This window comes from Lepidochelys kempii, chromosome 2, assembly GCF_965140265.1.
Source record: "Lepidochelys kempii isolate rLepKem1 chromosome 2, rLepKem1.hap2, whole genome shotgun sequence".
NCBI classification, from domain to species: domain Eukaryota; kingdom Metazoa; phylum Chordata; order Testudines; family Cheloniidae; genus Lepidochelys; species Lepidochelys kempii.
In genome coordinates, this window is record NC_133257.1 from 229,632,561 (window position 1) to 229,650,679 (window position 18,119).

At 42.4% G+C, this 18,119-nt stretch overlaps 1 protein-coding gene across 4 annotated transcripts in view; it reads right to left on the reverse strand.

Annotated features, from left to right (window-relative positions):
* Nucleotides 1–18,119, reverse strand: part of CUBN (cubilin) — a 226,932-nt gene that overhangs the window by 95,146 nt on the left and 113,667 nt on the right. For all 4 annotated transcript variants that reach the window (XR_012157573.1, XR_012157574.1, XM_073334127.1 and 1 more), the window contains 4 exons: nucleotides 14,944–15,118; nucleotides 11,501–11,682; nucleotides 3,428–3,584; nucleotides 1,280–1,396 (listed from right to left, as the gene is read on the reverse strand). Coding sequence is in view for 2 of the 4 variants with exons in the window: in XM_073334127.1 (XP_073190228.1) it covers nucleotides 1,280–1,396; nucleotides 3,428–3,584; nucleotides 11,501–11,682; nucleotides 14,944–15,118 (631 nt within the window). In the remaining 2 variants the exon portion in view is untranslated. The remainder of the gene's footprint in view (nucleotides 1–1,279; nucleotides 1,397–3,427; nucleotides 3,585–11,500; nucleotides 11,683–14,943; nucleotides 15,119–18,119) is intronic.

Here is an 18,119-nt window from a genome sequence, read left to right on the forward strand (position 1 = left end):
TGGTCCTCAGGGTATAAAATTAAAAGTAAATCACAGTGGGTGGTGAAAGTAGGGTGACTTGTTGACCCTGTCAGTACAAATAGAACAAGAGGACCCTGCCGTTTCCTGCCAATGGCTAAATCCATTTTTTATGTCCATGTACTGTTGACATGACTGTAACACTATGTGAACTGCATAATGAAGATATACCTGTAATATATGGAGGTATCTCCATGATACATGGAGGAATCCTCGATTCTCATTTATACTAGTTATATACCAGTGCAATTTATTGGCTCAGAAGAGTTACTCCTGATGTGCACCAATGTATGTGGAAGAAGAATCGGGCCTACAGTCTCCTCGACTGGACAAACAACATCCTAGAGAAAGATGCCTTTGAAGATTTTGCACGTTGTAGATCAGAAACAGTTTTGAATGACTTCTTTTTTCTTGGATTTCCATCAGAGTCTATGTTTTTATATCTATCTCCTTTTATTTTTCTCTGTCTAATTTGCTATTGTGTGCTTTGGCAGACAGATTTTCATTTTATAACCCCTCTGTCCAGATGATTCAGAACGTTTTCTAAAATTCTCCATGTGGGCGGAAATGTTCCATGGTTTGTGATTATATCAGGTGAGCACCAGAGGTATATTAGCCACCATGAAAAATAAATATTTACAATTACTGCACAGTGTTATCTGGGATACCATAATATTTCCCTAGTCTCTATATTAGGAAATGGCCCATTCTAACAGATAATATTGGGTAATTGTTGGCAAATTTTGTCTTGTTAATCACAACCATTGTAGACCTATGTCTACAATTAGGAAAATCTGAGAACACACCTATGCATATATGATTTATGTTCTCCTATTTCTGATTTTTGTTCTCCCATTTTTGCTTGCGTTTAAACTTATTAAAATAGCTTCCTCCCTCTCCATGCCAGAAGAGACAGTGACCAGATACCAGCGCTTCTCACACGAGTCCATAGATTGTCTCGCTAACGGCTCTGGCTGCACATCATATTCAGCTGCACAGCCTGCAATTCAGCCCTTGGGTCTCATCAATCTGCCAAGATAACGAAGTTGCAAATAGTTTTTTCTTCTGTTTTTTCATTAAGCCCTAAATCTTTTTTACAGCAAAATGTAGTTTCTGGCAGATTAAGAGATCCTCATTCTCTCCAACCTACCAGGAGGCAGGATTTCCTAGAGAAGAAAGGGAGGAATTTTGCATTGTTACCACAGCAGAGATGAGGACATTAGTCATCCAGCAAGTTTCCCACCGAAATGTTTTTACTTACATGGCTCCTGGGCCCGAATAATCCAGCTGCAGTTCTGATTGTCTGGGTACTTGGCAGGATACAGAGGAGAGGAAATTGCTGTACCAACTGAATCTGTCTCTATGAGACTTCCGCATGCTTTAGAATAAAACACACACACAGCACATATATAATGCACATCTTTGACAACTCTAGTGAGCTGGGGAGTGATAAAATGGATGCATCAGAACCTAGCATGCTCTTGTCAACTCTTCCAGGGACTGAAAATTAAAATCTCTGAAGCATTTAATAAATAACTTGCCAAAAAAGGTCAATGGACCAGATCCTCAGCAGCAGCCACCCTTGTGCTCCGCCAATCATGGGGCCACTCTAATGCTAGTCAGAGCAACTAGGGGGCTGCTCTTATCTAACAGCCCCTAAGGGCCATTCTGGGAGCCATGGATTGTCAGGGTTTAGGGGAAGCCCCAGTCAGACCCCCATTTCCCTGTTCATATGCCTAGGTTGGCAGCTGGAAGGAAGCATGGTATAGGAACTACTCTAATAGCTCCGTGCCGGATCTTCTTGCACTGGCAGGCTCCTCTCGTCTGGATCCTCTTGTGTGGCTGGATCAACTGGGCCTGTGCTGTAGGATTGAATCTTGTGCATGTGCATAAACATATGGACTGAGTTCTTTATGCTGCGCCCTGCCCTAAAATGCCTTTCCAGACCTTGCTACTGAGAGCCTGAAGAATCACCGATCTGTGGGTTTGGAACAGAGCCAGGATTGGGCCTGATAAGTTCCATCCCTCACTCCCTATGGTGATGTCTATGAGCAGCACCATGCCAGAATGTACATTTTCAGGGGAGTTCCTAGGAGCACTGAGAAATACTGCTGCGTTTGGCTCGCTTTCAGCACTCTGTCTAGTACAGGAGCACTATTTGTTCTAAGGGTGGAAAACCTCCCATTGAAGGCAATAGCAAAATTCCCATTGACTGCAGTGCAGCCAGGTTTTCCACCTGAAGTGTTACAAGTCCTAATCTCAAATATTCCTTGGAAGATTACTGAATTATCAGTCAGTGGACATATTTGTGTTTGTATGTCTAGTCCGCATCCTACTACCAAAAAAGTTCTGTCCTTGTAAAAACAAAAAGTGTATGCATCACAATATGGCATTTTATCACATGTTCACAAAAGAGTGGGAAATGCAATGTTATTTGCCCAATACTTTCTCAGTAATATTGCTTAACAGCACAGAGACCTGGGAATATGGGACAAAATTTGGATGATATTGAAGACCTGGTGTGGTTATCAAGTGATGAACAATTTAATGTGCTAATAAATTGTTATATTCTGCAAAAAAAAGTAACATCAGTTACAAGCTGTACGTTATCATTAGAATGAACTGTATAATAAATCTTTTCTAAATAATTTTAGATGAAGCATCTTATTTTTAACAGTATTATTTTTTCTCTGCACTGCACGGAACAGTTTCCTCTGGGAGAAGGATGCACTGAATGACTTAATAGGTCTTTTCCATCTCTAATTGCTAAGAAAGAAGTATAGATTGCAAAAGTTTATAAAGTTTTTCCTTAATGATAAAATAGAGAAATGTTATCAATATGCTGAACAAATACAGGATGAGATTCTGTGCTACTCTAAGAGGTATAGCAGAGAACTTGCAGCTCAGGGGACTCTAAATCACCTTTGCCTGTGTTGTTCTGGAGGCTGGAGAGGCCCCCCTCTGTATAATTCATACAGCCCTGGGGGCCTGTCTAAATTATGACAGGCTCCTTGCACTGCCCTATGAGCTGCAGCCCTACCCTTGACACACCCTCTACACCAGAGCTTGCAATGGGGTCTTTGGAAACCAAACTTGCAGATGTCTCTCCAATGCCTATGCAAGGGGAATCCCCCATCCCACAACCAGGACTTTTAGGGTCCCTTTTTGCTGCTCTGGCCCTTGTACCTGGTGTAAAGGTGGCAGAGCAGGTGTGCGGATCTCACCCTAAGTCAAAATATTTTGGTTTGAACCATTCTCAAATGAAAAGTATCTAGTCAATGCCCTCTTAAAGCCACATGGCATATGTAGAGACATCGACACTGGATAAAAGTTGTCCTAAGAGATTACATCTAGTAAGAGAGTAATTTGTGATCAGCAGAAAGGGTGTTTATGTCACTGAGGAACTTGCCTTCTGTAAAGTGAGCGCTGAAACCCCTGTGCTGGTTGCTGCTGTTGGAACGTAACTGGATGAACATAACATTCTGGGTGGATGTGATGGGCCTGGGATGCTGGGCACCACACAGTTTTTCAAGAAGTGGGGCTTCACTGTCTGGGCCATCAAACACCTGTATAAAGCAGCAGCGTGTGGAAGGAATAATTAGAACTTCAGATCAATACATGTGTCCATTTCCCACCCAGTGTACACTGCATTAGCCTTTTTGGCAAATGTTCATTTATACACATATAGTTTTGGTCCAGAACAGGAAAATTGATCTTAGTTTTAAAATCCTTCTGTCTATCAGCTACAGTACAGTAAGCTCTGTGCTCATGAAGAGAATCCTCTAGTACATTTACCTCTTAATAGGCTCAGTCAGGAAAAACATTAAGCTGCAAAAAGTGGGAATTTGCAATACCTGTCCTAAAAATCACTGAGTTCTAGCATTCAAGATTTGTTATGCAACTGAAGAAATTCACCAGCCTTATGGCATAACTCTCCAAACCTATTATCCCCAAAGCAAAACTGTACTCATCAGAGCTAAGGCACCTGGCTTTCCAGGCAGCAGAATACAAGAAATAGTCCCAATAGTCTCTAAAATGTTGTCTAACATTTTTATAAAATAGTTATTTTTCTGTACCATATGAATTATCTGCAAAATATATCACACTTACAAGTCTGGTGGCCTTCCCCAAGGAGCGTTGATAAAACTTCCATATCATATCACACTATCTATCATGTGTTCCATATATTTCAATCTCTGTACAAAACTCATATTGTTATGGAAGCAACCCAGGAGTGTTGCAAACCCACTGGTGAACTCACTTCTAAGTAATGCAACCATTCCAGACTTCGGCAGAACCCTGGGTCCACAAAACAGTGGCAAATGACCCATATTTTACTGTATATATGTTTAATACCCTCCCCCCTCCGTTATTCTTTCCTCCTTATGGCTGAAATCCTGAGTAATTTTTATTCAATCAAAACCTAAGTTTTGCCTCAATAAGGACCTCAGGATTTGGTCTTAAATGTACATATCTTCCACTAGCATCAGTGAGAGCTATGAGCATGTACATAAGGATAAGAAACCTCAGCCAGAATTTTCAAACTTAGGTCCCTAAAGTTAGGCAACTAAATCCATATTTTCATGCTTTATTGTGGATTTTGGTGCCTAGCTTAGACACTCCAGTTTGGAAATGTACTTAGAGAAGGGGAGAGAAGAGAGGGACAGGGAATGTTCAAGACCTCAGCACCAATTGTGCGGGAGTTGCAATAACACATATTTAATATACAACAGATTTAGCTGAATCGACTAGGTGGACTATTTCAAAACAATTTGCAAAAGTGTAACTCTGCCCTTGGTGCTCATGCATGCAACACAGCATAAATCATCATTCAATAAAAAGGAAGCAAGCAAGCAGGAAGAAAGATGGTTTTGCAAGACATCACTTTTAATTTCACCACAAGTTGCTTTTCTTCTTTTTTTAATGCAAGTTGGAGAGAGATTTTTTTTTTCTTCCAGTTTGTGGTCTGCTAAATCAGGAGGCAAGAGAGAACAGAGGCTTAACTTTAACTCTAGACTAATTGGTTTCTAGTTGACACTGAATCAGTATTTAAAACAAAAAAATAAAAAAGAGAAACCACACAGGAAAAAATTGGTTACTGTCACTGTGTGTCCCACCCACAACAGCTCTTAGAGATCAAGCAAGCATGATTAGGAGAGGCAGTCCCACTGTGGCTGCTGGCATTGGCTAAATCATTTAGAACCCTGTGTGTATAGTGGGGCTGGTGCTGATATTTGAATTTATCAGCATAGTCTCATGACTTGAGGAGGAAGGATGATCTAATGGGTAGGATACTGGCCTGGGACCCAGGGGAGTTGGGTTCAATTCCTCACTCAATCACAAACTTTCTATCTGACCTTGGTCAAGTCATTTAATATAGCCTGCGCCTCAGCTCCCCATCTGTAAAATGGAGAAAATACTTCTCTAGCTCACAGGGTGTTGTTAGGATAAAATCCATGAATGATTGTGAGATGTTCAGTTGTTATGATGATAAAGGCCAGATAAGTAAGTATGTAGAAAGAATCAAATGACAACACATGGTTAAAAGAGATTTCCCCCTTTCATATATATGCTATGCAATCTATGTGGTTCTTTAGAAATGCATAGCAACACTGTGCTACAATTGAAAAATAAAACCTTTCTCCTGATACTATAGCACACAATTTAATTTTCCAGCCTCCAGTGACAGAAGGTACCTTCCTAAAAAAAAATAACGAAAACCAGTATTTTCAAAAGGGCAACATGCCGAGATGAGCAACAGAGGACAAGCTCCCTGTTTAATCCATCCACACACACTACTTAGCTGAAACTGTTTTCATGAATAAAACATTTGCCTCCTGGCTCATCACATTGGCCGGCTCTGCGGGGCCCTGGGAGAGAGTATTAAATGTACTATCATGTCTAGACAGATAAGTAGCTGGTAAAGAGGGCCATGATAACCTTCCATTAAACCTTTTCTTATTTTCTGGCTTCCAGACAGAGTCCAACCCTTAATATACAATATGGAATGTTGAATGATTCTTTCTCCGCACCTGTGTTCTGTACATTTCTCTACTTAAATCAAGCTATACGGAGTTAAAAACTGTAGAATGTTAATAGAAACAATGACTAACCAAGTGACCTGGAGCAATTAAGTCACCTCCCATCTCTAGACAGTAGCAATTAGATTTTATCGATGACTAGAGTTGAGGCCAGCTATTACATTCCCAGACTGGAGAGAGAGGGCCAAAACTTCAGTTAGCTTAAATCAGCACAGTTTTTGGCTTCACTGGGGTTATGCTGATTTATAATAGCTAAGTATCTGGCCCCTAAAATGTAGACTATTACTAGGCTGCTGCAATTAAGCTGTCCCACGAGGGGAGATTTTTATAGATAAGTAAAGTAAGAGACTAATATTTTGTACCAGTGGCTCATTAGAATAAAGAGGACTCTGCTGATAATGTCATGAGAGGAGTAGAGAGTCGTATATGTGTTTCCTAAATCAATTATATTTGCTGCTTGCAGAGGGCTTTCTTGAAGATAGTAATGTCTCCTTCTTCAGAAACCTAGCAATGAATTCTGTTCCTCACACCTTGTTAAAATTCTGATCCAAGTATTAACCCAACATAAATAATACTGAGATATCTATTTCTATGAAGTGTGATACAGAAGGGCCAGGGAGCAGTGGGAGAGTGCTAGAGGGAAAATATATAAACTCAAGGCTAATTGAGGTGTGGTTCCCTGTAGACTAGGGAAGGTGGCTACAGGTTAATTGGAGCACCTGCAGTCAATCAAGGCCCTGTTAGGAACCTAATAAAGCCCCCTGCTTCAGGCAGACAGAGAAGGAGGGGGAAGGAGAGAGGACTGGGGCTGTGTTGAGAGATTTGGAAGACCTGAGTACTAAAGTAAGGGAGACCCTGCCCCAGCATCTAAGGGCCGAGGGTAACCCCACCTAAGGGGGATGAGGGCAAGAAACCCGCAGGGGTTGAGAGGGGCTGGGACCCCACCCCAGCTTCCCTCTTCTACCACCTTTCTGGGCGGGTAGCGGGGCCCTTGGCACCCAAGAGCAGGGGCAAGGGGTGGCATCTTAGCTCCCCACCAAAGAAAAGCGCAGGACCCACCAGACTAACATTGGCCATCTTGTCACAGAAGTTACAGGAACTAAAGATTCAGCAGCAGCAGCAAATCCGTATTTTCTGACAACACTATTATTTATTACCTCTAACTGTTTTGTAAGGCACAGTTTGATACTGAGGATGGAATGGAACGTAAACCACAGTTTTAAGACACTATGTCATGCAATGCTTGAGTTCCACCATCACTTTTGAAAGTTAACCGTTAAATATACGAGAATGGAGATCCCTAATGCATCTTGCTAGCTGCAGTAGTAAAGGAAGATTATTCATCATTATTTTAATCAAATCCAAATCTCCTTTCACGTTGCACAGAGTAGTGCTGTGCTTCTCTTTTCCTCTATACATAATAAGCATGACTAAATGATTCATTGCCTTCTTGTTGCAATTAGAGTGGCCATGACACTTGTAAAAACACATGAGAGAGAGAGAGAGCGCCTTCAGTCTTTGTAGCCACATTTTTAAAATCTCACTTCTGGCTACTTTCCCTCTGAAAGTCCACTTTTCCACCACCTGGAATTGTTTGAAAATACATCACCATTGCATGTCTCTGAAGATGACATTTCCTTATTACTGTTTACTGATTTTTATACTGGCACAGGGGGAAAATCTAACTTATTTAATACAAGCCTCTGCAGAGAAGAGACTATTTCTCCCCATCCTTTAAAGTTCCTCTCACTTCAAGCATAGTTTTCTGAGCTATGCCTTACTATTCTCTTCAGATACTTGCAACAGTTTTTGGCTTACGATCACACTGTAGCTTCACATTTCATGCCTGTTAAACAAGAGGTTGTAATATGCAGGAATTATCGCATCCTTTGTTGTTTTATTTCTGTTTTCCTTTCAAAAAAACAAATAACTGAGTTAATTGCAAAACAGAGTCCCCAGATATAAGCATGGGTGCAATGTGAAGAGATCTGAATTGATTATTCATTATTTGCATTACAGTAGCACCTAAAAGCCCTTAACCAAGGTAGGGGCCCCATTGTGCTAGGAGCTGTACATATACATAGTAAAATACAGTCTCCTGCCCCAGGATCTTACTGTCTAAGTTAAACAAGAAGGAGGAAAGGGTGGAGAAAGGAAATATTATTATCCTCATTTTGCAGATGGGGAATTGAAGCACAAGCAAGGCAAGCAACTGGGCAAAGTACACACGTGAAGTTTGTGGGGGACCAGAAAATGGCATGCGGCTCTCCTGAGTCACAGTGAGTCCTTAACAACAAGGCATCCCTCCTCCCTCACAAAGCAATTGTGCAATTGAAAACCTTGCATGAAAAGATTCCCTGTGATGTGTTACAAATGGTGTTTCAGTTACACATGCTGTCTCAGATCATGTGGCAGGGACTTCCGGTGGGTCTAGATGGGTGGGGATGAAGGAAAGATGTTAGTACGGTAAAGGGTGGAGGAGAGTCCCCACAGGAATACATAAAGCAAATTAAACCCATAAAGATAAGTTCTAAAAAAGGGTGGAAATCGGTATATTACTCATTAGAGCATTCTTTCCTATGGAAAGGACATGAAAAAAACAAAAAACCCAACCCACCAGTTTCCTTAGCTGCCTATATTTTCCATCTATGTTGCTTTGAAATGTAATTACTAAATGAAATTCACGGTCACATATCCACTTAGAGATCTCACAAACAGCTTCTACTCCCTCCCCTTTGGCTTCCATTACCATACAATGCATGTAACTCCATGGGAGGAAATGCGTGCTAATCACTTCCAGTTGTTAAAGGCAAATGACTCCCAGCTTACTGGCATGGCAGACAAGAAAAGAAATCTGATCCCTTCATTCCTTGTCTTGCCGGACACCAAATTAGCACTGAAAAGCCATCCCCAAACTTGTCTCAGTCAAAACTCTGATTTTTCTTTTGGTTTCAAAATAACATCCCCCCGCCCCCCATTCTAAAATAACTTTTGGTTTAACTCACAACTGGAAGCTACAGTTCACTAATACTTCAGGATTTAAATATCTCTTCCTGAACAAAGAAAGGTGGATTTTTCACATTACTGTACAGAAGGCATATTTGTATGGACAGCAAAAATACAAAAACAAAATGGTGGATGCTTTTATGGCAATAAAATAAAATAGTTTCCTCTGCAGGGCAAGCTCCAACTACTCTTATTCATGTGAGGCGTCCTACTGAAGTCAGTGCAACCACTCACATAAATAAGAGCTGCTGAACTGGACTCTTGATTATGTCCACATAAATAATTAAAGACCCAGTTTTTCCCTTAGACCCAGAGAGGCGATGGGAGTCATGCTTGCATATCTAAGGGCAACTCTGAGCCTTAAGGCCCTGATCCAGCAGACATTTACGCACAAGTTGCTGCTGACATCAGTGGAATTACTCATATGTGTAAATCTAAATGTGGGCTTATATAATTTGCACAATTTGGTCCTAAATTTTGAATTATTTTGTTTAATCCACACGTTTTGGTTTTGTATTTTTCTGGCAACATCACCATTTCAGATGTCCCATGGGCTGCCGTGTTATCTTACCTTCCACACCTTTGCAATGTCACAAAAACGCCAGATATTTCTCTAATACATTTTCCCCACCAAGAATATCACAGTTACATTGAATGTCTTAACTGAAAACTATAACCATGTTTCATATTGCCTTGTCTTAGCCTATGCCATAGAGCTGTGAAAAGTGAACATCCATTGGACAAAGATGCTTTGTTAAAAAGAAATCTATGATTCAGTTCAACAAAAATCAGACTTTTCTTTTAACTGGTTTGGCACAAAAAGTCTTAGCAAATAATTCTGTTAATAGTGATGCCCTGTTTTCAAAAGACCCTCTGTTCCTGCCTGCTTGAATTCACTGTGAATGAAGGTTTATCTCGGAGAGAGACACTGAATTTTGGTTTAGGTGGTCCACTATGTTTTATCTGTACTGTACAGAGTCACACAGATCACACATTCCTTTCTACTGAGTGAAGTGGAATCTGACATCACAGGTCAGGATTCCATGTCTCTATTCTCATGAGGCTTATAGTGCCAGACTTGCAGTGCTCTTCATTTTCACACACTGATTGAGCTGCAGCCTGAATTTCTGGGAGATTAAAAGAGCTCAAAAACCAGTAGCAATGTGAAGCTTTAAGAGGGCAGGCTCTCTAATTAAGCAGTTAAACAGCCAGCCAAGAATCACTTTAATGTGGTGGACTGTGATGGGGTGTACCATGAGAAGGTAAATTAGGCCCAATTAACCTATAGGTTGCACTGGGAGGAAAGCCAGGGAGGACTGAGACCTAATTGTTGACAGCTCCCAGCTGAGAAGGAACAGGCAAGGCAAATATAAAGCCAGGGAGCTGGCAACAGAAGGGGGCTGTAGAGGAGTAGTCTGCAGTCACTTCCTGTGAAGAGAGAGCTTAGGCTGGAAAACTCAGAGAGATGTGGGGAGCCAAGAGGTAGAACTGCCAACTTGGAAGTAGTCCAGGGGAAGAGCAACATGGTCTGGGAGTGAGCAGGCCACTGTTGCTAGAGATAGGGTCCCTGGACTGGAACCTGGAGTAGAGAGCAGGCTTGGATTCCCCTCCCAGCCGCTGGAGGAGTGGTACGGTCAGAGCAGTGAAGGGAAGACTGCCATTTTGTACAATGGGACTTTGATACCCTGGAAGAGGGAAATGTGTATAGTGACCTGGCTGGAGGGCCAAGTCACGAAGAGGGAATATCCTGAGTTGCAGAGGGTGTGAGAGGACAACAGGAGAGATGCTGCTGGAGGAGGGTACAATGGCTGGCCAGAGCTAATCCCTAGAGTTGCCAGGAGGAGGTGTCCACTAGTGGTAAGTGAATCCCATGACATGGCACATAAAAATAATAATCAAGCCAGAATTATTTTTGCCCATGGAGATATCTCTCTACAACTCTGTAACAAATTCTATCTGGTCATGCCATTATATGGGTGACCAACGTGTCTCCGAGTATGCAATGAGCTTATGTCATAGCCTACCCCATGAAAGGGCAAATCATAGTCACATTCCTGTCTGTGCAGGGAATGCTCACTCCATGCACTTGTCGGGCACACACAGCCCCTAAGGATGCTGGGGGAGGATGCAGCACCATAATACAGGTGCACCATGTCTCTCTAAAGGTGCTCTGGGATGCCAGGGAAGCATGTTCCATGTGTAATTGGTAGCTTATGGGAGAATGCCATTACTGGTGGAGCAAAGAGAGCTGGGTCACAGATTTAATATAGTTTTAAATTTGAGGGTTAGCTCTTAAATGAATAAATGCAGAACATAATTGCATGGCAAATATCCTGAAACCAACTGCAGCCTAGATTGTATAGTAAATTTCCTCTTTTGCAAATGTTTCCCCAAGACTTGTTAAGGAAACGTTTGAAACATCCATGGTTACTTACAGCGACATTGTTGTAGTCACATGATTGGCGAAGTCCAATGTCAAAATCTGTGAAGTTCAGTAAAACACGGTGGCCGTGGTCAACTTGGATAACCCAAGCACAATCAGTGTTGTCATTGTAAGGTTGAGGGTAGTTTGGAGAATGGATTTCACCACTGGAAGCTTGGAAAACTCCTCCACAACCTGGAAAGGGAGTAATCAACATTTATCAAAAAAACCTCATTTATCCTTAGCAGGAATTTAGCTGACTTTTCACCTTAACAGTTAAATTCCTTGAGTTTCTTATTTTTCTGTTAAGGATTCAGAAATCACTAAATTGCATCTGACCAATACTTCATCTGGCCCAGTATCCTGTCTCAGCCATCTGGCACTGGTCTGGTCAAAGTAGAAAGTGTAAAACTTTCATAATGGACAACTATACAACACCTGTACCTATGAGGGAAATCCAGTGGTTGGATTTGGATCAAAGATTAGGAGTAATTTAAGTAGGGGGTGAGAAAAGCATTTCTGAAAACATAAGAACAACCTTGATTCTCATCTCTCCTCCATAGATAGGATTTTATAGGGACAGTCCCGACATTTGGGACATGTAAGGCGAAGTGGTGGCCTTGGGGAGAATAGGGGGTAGGTGGGAGGGGGAGGTGAGAAGAGGGGTTGGGGGGAATTTTGGATGTGCAGCGGCCAGAGAAAGAGGTGACTTTCCCCAGCTCCAGGGCTGCGGCTGCTTGGGAGAGATGGCCCTCCTTCCCAGCCCCAGCTTGGAGGCTGCTGTGGTGGGGGAGAGAGGGCACATCCATCTATTTAGAAAGGTAAGACTACTGATATTAAAATATGAGTTCTGTGCTACGTGCATCTGACGAAGTGGGTATTCACCCACGAAAGCGTGTGCTCCACTACATCTGTTAGTCTATAAGGTGCCATGGGACTCTTTGCCACTTTTACAGATCCAGACTAACACGGCTACCCCTCTGATGCTTTTATTTGTAGAACAAAAAAGTTAATTTTTTCATATAGCGCTTTTATCTAAAGTGCTTTCACTAGTTAGCTAATGGTACAAACAACATTAGGAAAGATCATTAAGTGGTCTGTCGAGACCCTCAGCAATTTTCGAGTGGTCCACGAAAGAAAGTTTAAGAATCACTGGTCTACACTATGGCGGCACAGCTGCAACAGCTGTACTGCAGACATGGCCTTAGACAGGATGAAAGTGGGACACAGGCCTTGCATTGACTCTCTGCATAGACCCAAATTTCGCCCAAACATTTTGACGTCTAAATAAGCTTTCATTTTGATGGTGTTTGTGCCCTCATGAGCAGACTTAGATGCAGTTTTCTTCGTGTCAGCGTTCATGGAAAGCAAATTTCAGACCCTTATCTCCCAAGCCAAGATTAATTTAAGGAAATTTGTTTTGGGTGGAGGCAGCAGTACTGTAGTTCATTCCAGTCTCGTTATCCAATCTAGTAACAGAAACAATCCTAAATAACTTTGTGGGCAGTCACAGAGCTTGAATTGTGAATACAGAGTACTTGCAGTGACTATTTGACAGGTGATCCATCTGCTGAAGTTTGTTTGCATAAATTATATTTACACATGACCGAAGAACTAATACATTTGTAAAAATGGTTCTTTAAATCTGAGAAGGAAAATAATCTAATAGAATCAAGTCAGCTCAGCTCCTGGGTCCCAGCCCGCAGAAAAGAACTGGAGGGTGCCATGCACATCCTTGAGGCAGTAGTCCCCTTGCAGTTATGTGGGTGCTCCATGAATGCATTTTGATTTCTTCCTCTTCCAATAATTCACCCAGAGCGGGACACCACACAGAACCAGAGGTATGCCAAGTCTAACAATGTGAATCTATGAAGGAGGCTAGGGAAGGGAAATTTTATATTTCACAGAATAATGCAGATATATCTGAACAACAACTACGGGGCCCATTCTATGATGGACACATGGGAGATATATGAACTGAAACCTAAAACTTGGGTGTCTAAAGTTGGGTACTTAAATACCCATTTCAGCATCTAAATACTGCAAGCGAGCTGGCTTTCAGAAGCCCTGTGCACCCACATGGACTTCACACTATTGGGGAAGCATCTCTGGATTTAGGTACCTAATTTTAGGCATCCAAGTTTGAAAACTTTGGTCTTCACTTTTATTACCGAGGCCGAGCACATTAGCCAGGCATTTTTCATTTCAAAGGGTACAGAATGTAGCTAAGCTTGTCATGACAGTGTGAGGGGAAGGGGGCTCTGGAGCCCATACAATGGGATGCAGAGGTTGGCATAGCAGGCCAACCGTCATCAGTTTATTACTGAATAGTCGACTACTTAGGTGCACAATAACCCCATGACTTATTGGATTGCCAGTATCTTCAAGAACCTCCTTTCTGAAAGTAAGTGTCAGTTGCAGCAAAGCCATATACAGAAATCATGTACTTTGTGAAAGGAAATACACAAAACGGAGAGATTTTTTTTTTATGGTTTGGATTCTTTTTTTAGGGCTCTAGTCCCTTTCCAGTTTCCTTCATTTGTATGTTGCAGCCTAAAGGGCAATACACAGAGGAAAAACAAATGGAGAGGGACAAGCAGAGCTGCCAGTGACTTTTGCAAAATATAGGATTTAAGTTTAACAACAAAGTCATTTTGAAACTGTTTTTTTTTTTTTCATTTCCTGCAATTCAGCTGCAATTCAGTGTTCCCAAATACTTTCTGGTAAATCAGAGGGTCCAACAATTTTTTGGAAAATTGGTGCTGGCAACCAGCATCTAAATATATGCTTGTAAATAATCCTCCAACATGCTTTTCAACATTCTGAACGTAGGGCCTTTAAAAAAGATTTTCTGTACTGTTTGGAAAAGCACTGTCGTGTATTTCAGTGTCCCCTGTGGCATTTGCCTGCTGTCATTTGAAAGCCTCTTGTTTCACTGATTACCGGTGAGGCTTTGAACAAATAATTGCATGAGGGATGGGTGAACCCTACAGAGTTAAGGTTTTACTAATCACTCCAAATATTTTTGGAGTTCACAAGGTTCTCAAAACTAGTTTGAGTTCTCAGATCTTTCTTCACTTTGTAATTTAAAACCAAAAGAGCCACTGAATTTAAAAAAAAAACAAAAAAAACCATTTTTGTCTAGCTATACGGGAGCCTTTCAGATTAGTTATGGATAGAAGAATCCCACACAAGACCACGCTGCAGCAAGTGCTTATACTACATACAGCTTATTTACTGCATTTATTTTCCCATTAGAATTTGTCTTTCTTCCCCTATCCACTTTTCATAGTTTCTCCTAAATGAAATGCAAATCCAGTAACGTTTTGGTTCAAGTCAAACTTTCAAACCTGCAATATATGAAATGGTTAAAAATGAATGCAAAACAAGTTCACTCATCCCCGCTTCTTACTGGACTTTGTCAGTTTTCATCAGCAATGGTCCCCACAAACTCACCTCCTGGTGTTTCTTGCCAAGTGGCATTGAACCCCCTCCCATTCCTATTTCTATCTGTCTTGAATCGGATTGCCATGGCGTTGCCAGTGCTGGAGACTCTGAGGGGGTTCTGTGCTGGTCTTGAAACACACAGTTGGGCCAACCTAGGAGACAGAAAATCAGGTCCACCATAGATCTGGAAATAGAAGAAAAATTGGAGGTAAAAGCCTTTTAAAGAGACAGTTCACCATAACCGAGTAAATCACAATCAATGGTGCAGATGGCTTTCCTTACTACGTGCAGTATTTGGGAAATATTATATTATGAACATTCAAAATTAACTCAAAAACCCAAGGCCCTAAAATTATTGACCATGACTTCAAATGTTAAAAAACACACTCACTGTTGCAGTATGCTCAAACCGATCAGCCATGAAAAAGATAACATTTTAGAACTACCCATATTCAGTGTGTTTATAATATGAACAGAAGTTGTTCAAAGGATATTAAGGAGTGATAGCCAAAACCAACAGGGTTATTCACACATTGACCTCACAACTGGGTTCTCTTCTCCTGCACGGTCAATGTACCATCCTCTGAAAGTTCATCTGATGTCTGTCAGGGGCACTAAAACCTTGAGCCACCATCTGTGAGTGAGTTCAAGATTTTAGATGAACTTTCACATGGTCCATGCATTAAGTAAGAGTCTTCTTCTGGAACTTAAGCCCTCTTTCCCCCCCACACCATCCCCTCCAAACTATATCTATATGCAATTAGAACATTGTTTTTGTGAGGACACAAACATGTGCTTTTCTTGTTCTTGTGGATACAGCCTGTATCTCTTCCCTGAAACGTATGCTGATTAGTTGTCCTCATTCGGGGTGTTTGGACTGACTTCTTAGTTTTAGGCCAGATTCTGCCATCTTTGCTCAGGTTGATGGTACCTCACTCTGTAATTCCATTGACTTAATTGGCTGAATCAAAGCTACTGGGCCTTGATCAAGGAAGTAAGATGAAGTCTTTCTGAAACTCTTTAGAGACAAAGGTATTCCTGGTACTGTTAAAAATTCTCATCTCCACAGAATGCAAAACACAGGCATTTGGGTGTTATTGCTTCTTATTTAACAGAGTTAATCTCACCAAAATCTATCTGTCATGATTCTCAGATAGTATCATACTGAAAGGCCATCAAGCCCACCACCATTACCACCACCACCGTTCCACACTTTAACAAATGATTCTTGAATTGTGTAGTCAGAATAGAGTGGAACTATGTAATTCTTCTTCAAATTCTCCAAAGTTTGGATCTGGGGTTTGGTTTGGGCCTATTTGTAATTGGTGGGCCAGACTTGCCCTCCCTTCATTAGCATGGCTTCTTGCAGCTGCAGGAAGGGCAGATGCTGGGTAAAATTTTCTAAGCCCCACTGAAAGTCCCCCACGTAAGCCCCACTGAAAGTCAGTTGGACGTAGATGCCTAAGTAGGGGCCCAAGGGTGGAGGCTGCTGAGAGGATATACCGGATTACTGTTGTCAGGAGCACAACAGGCTCTCAGCATGGTTGCTAGGCAATCCAGCAGGCCCAGCTGGGCACTATGACCCTTCTCCAAATGGGTGCTTCCTGACTGGGCAGAGGAGCCTGCGGCCTGCTACCTGAGTTTTGCAGAAGCATCGCAGCAGCTGCTCAATGGGTATCATGACTGCAGTTGCAATTGCCTCACTCCTGCTTCCAGTCCTTGTTCCTGTCCCTCTGTGGCCTGGCTCAAGTCCTTGCTCTAGTCTTGTTCCAGTCCAGCCTTGACTCCTAATCTAATCTTTGACTCCCTGCCTACTCCTGATCCTGACTCTGGTTCTGACCTTTGGCTTGGCTTCTCAACCCTAACTTCAGCTTTACCCACGGCCTGGTAAACTCCTGAATCTACATTTACCACTACTCCAAACTGCCACCCCAACTAGGGTTGCCACTTTTCTAATGGCTGGTAACCTGATCTCTGGGGCCCCACCCCTGCTTTGCCTCTTCCTTTTGAGGCTCCACTCCTGCTCTACCTCTTCCCTGACCCCCCAAGGCTCTGCCCCTTAGCTCGATCCTCTCCCTCCTACTGCCATAAGGTTGCCATCTCTGAGGTACATCTGCCTACACATCCTAGGGGTAATAAGCACAGTTTGCATACACATGTGGGATCTTCATTTACAGACACGCATTTGAACTTCTCTATTTTTACACACGCACATGCGTGCACACACACACGCAGTGGGAGGTTTGCTTCATCAGCACACCCATTCTGGGGAGCAGGGGAAGGGCGCTCCCACTTTTGCACATACAGCTGGGATGAAAGGGAGGATTCCTCCCTACATTTACATGGATGCCCAGACTGGGAGAGGGACTCCCCTCATTTGCACTAGTACCTAAGAAGAAGGTCCCACTCATCTGCAAACACAGTGGGAGTGCGTAAGGAAGTGAAACAGACGCTCCCCTTTTTGCAGCACACCCACCCAAGAGAGAAGAAGAGGGGAGCACACACACACACACACACACACATTTGTTCCACACCTGCCCAGTTCCTATGCCCCCCCAAACTTCAGTCTGAGAAACTTTCAGAACTTTCTCCAGTTGGGTGGTTGGGAGTGGACGGAGAAGGGAGGGCTGCAGGCTGTGACTGGCTGGGCTCTCTACCCGTCCTCACAAGGGTGGTGATCATTCGCTGGTAAACATCTCTCAGTGAGTTAAATTCAAATTGGCGGCGAGTGGTTTCCACAGATGAGAAAAAAACAAACAAACCGGACATCAGGCCTTGTCAAATGGTACCTGGACCCACAAGCTGAAACCCAGACTGTCCGGGTGAAAACTGGACAGATGGCAACCCAAACCCCAATCACCAGACAAGGTCCTGCTCCATCCACTAAATAAGCACTATTCACACCCCTGCAGTTTACAACAATTTCCCCAGTTGTTCAACAAATGTCTGTGCCCATTCTCAACCAGTGCCAATCCAATCTGTAGTTGTTCTGGCCCCTAACGTTACATTAGAAGATGATAAATTGTAGCAACAAACTCCAGCAGGCTTTCTACCACCAGGGCCCTGTGCTTAGAATTCTGGTAAGAGACACAAGTAGAAACCCAGGCTGAATCTGTCCCAGTGTTTTAATAATCTGGTGAACTTCAAAAGGTTCAGAAAAGCCCTGTGAATTCACCTTCAGGTTT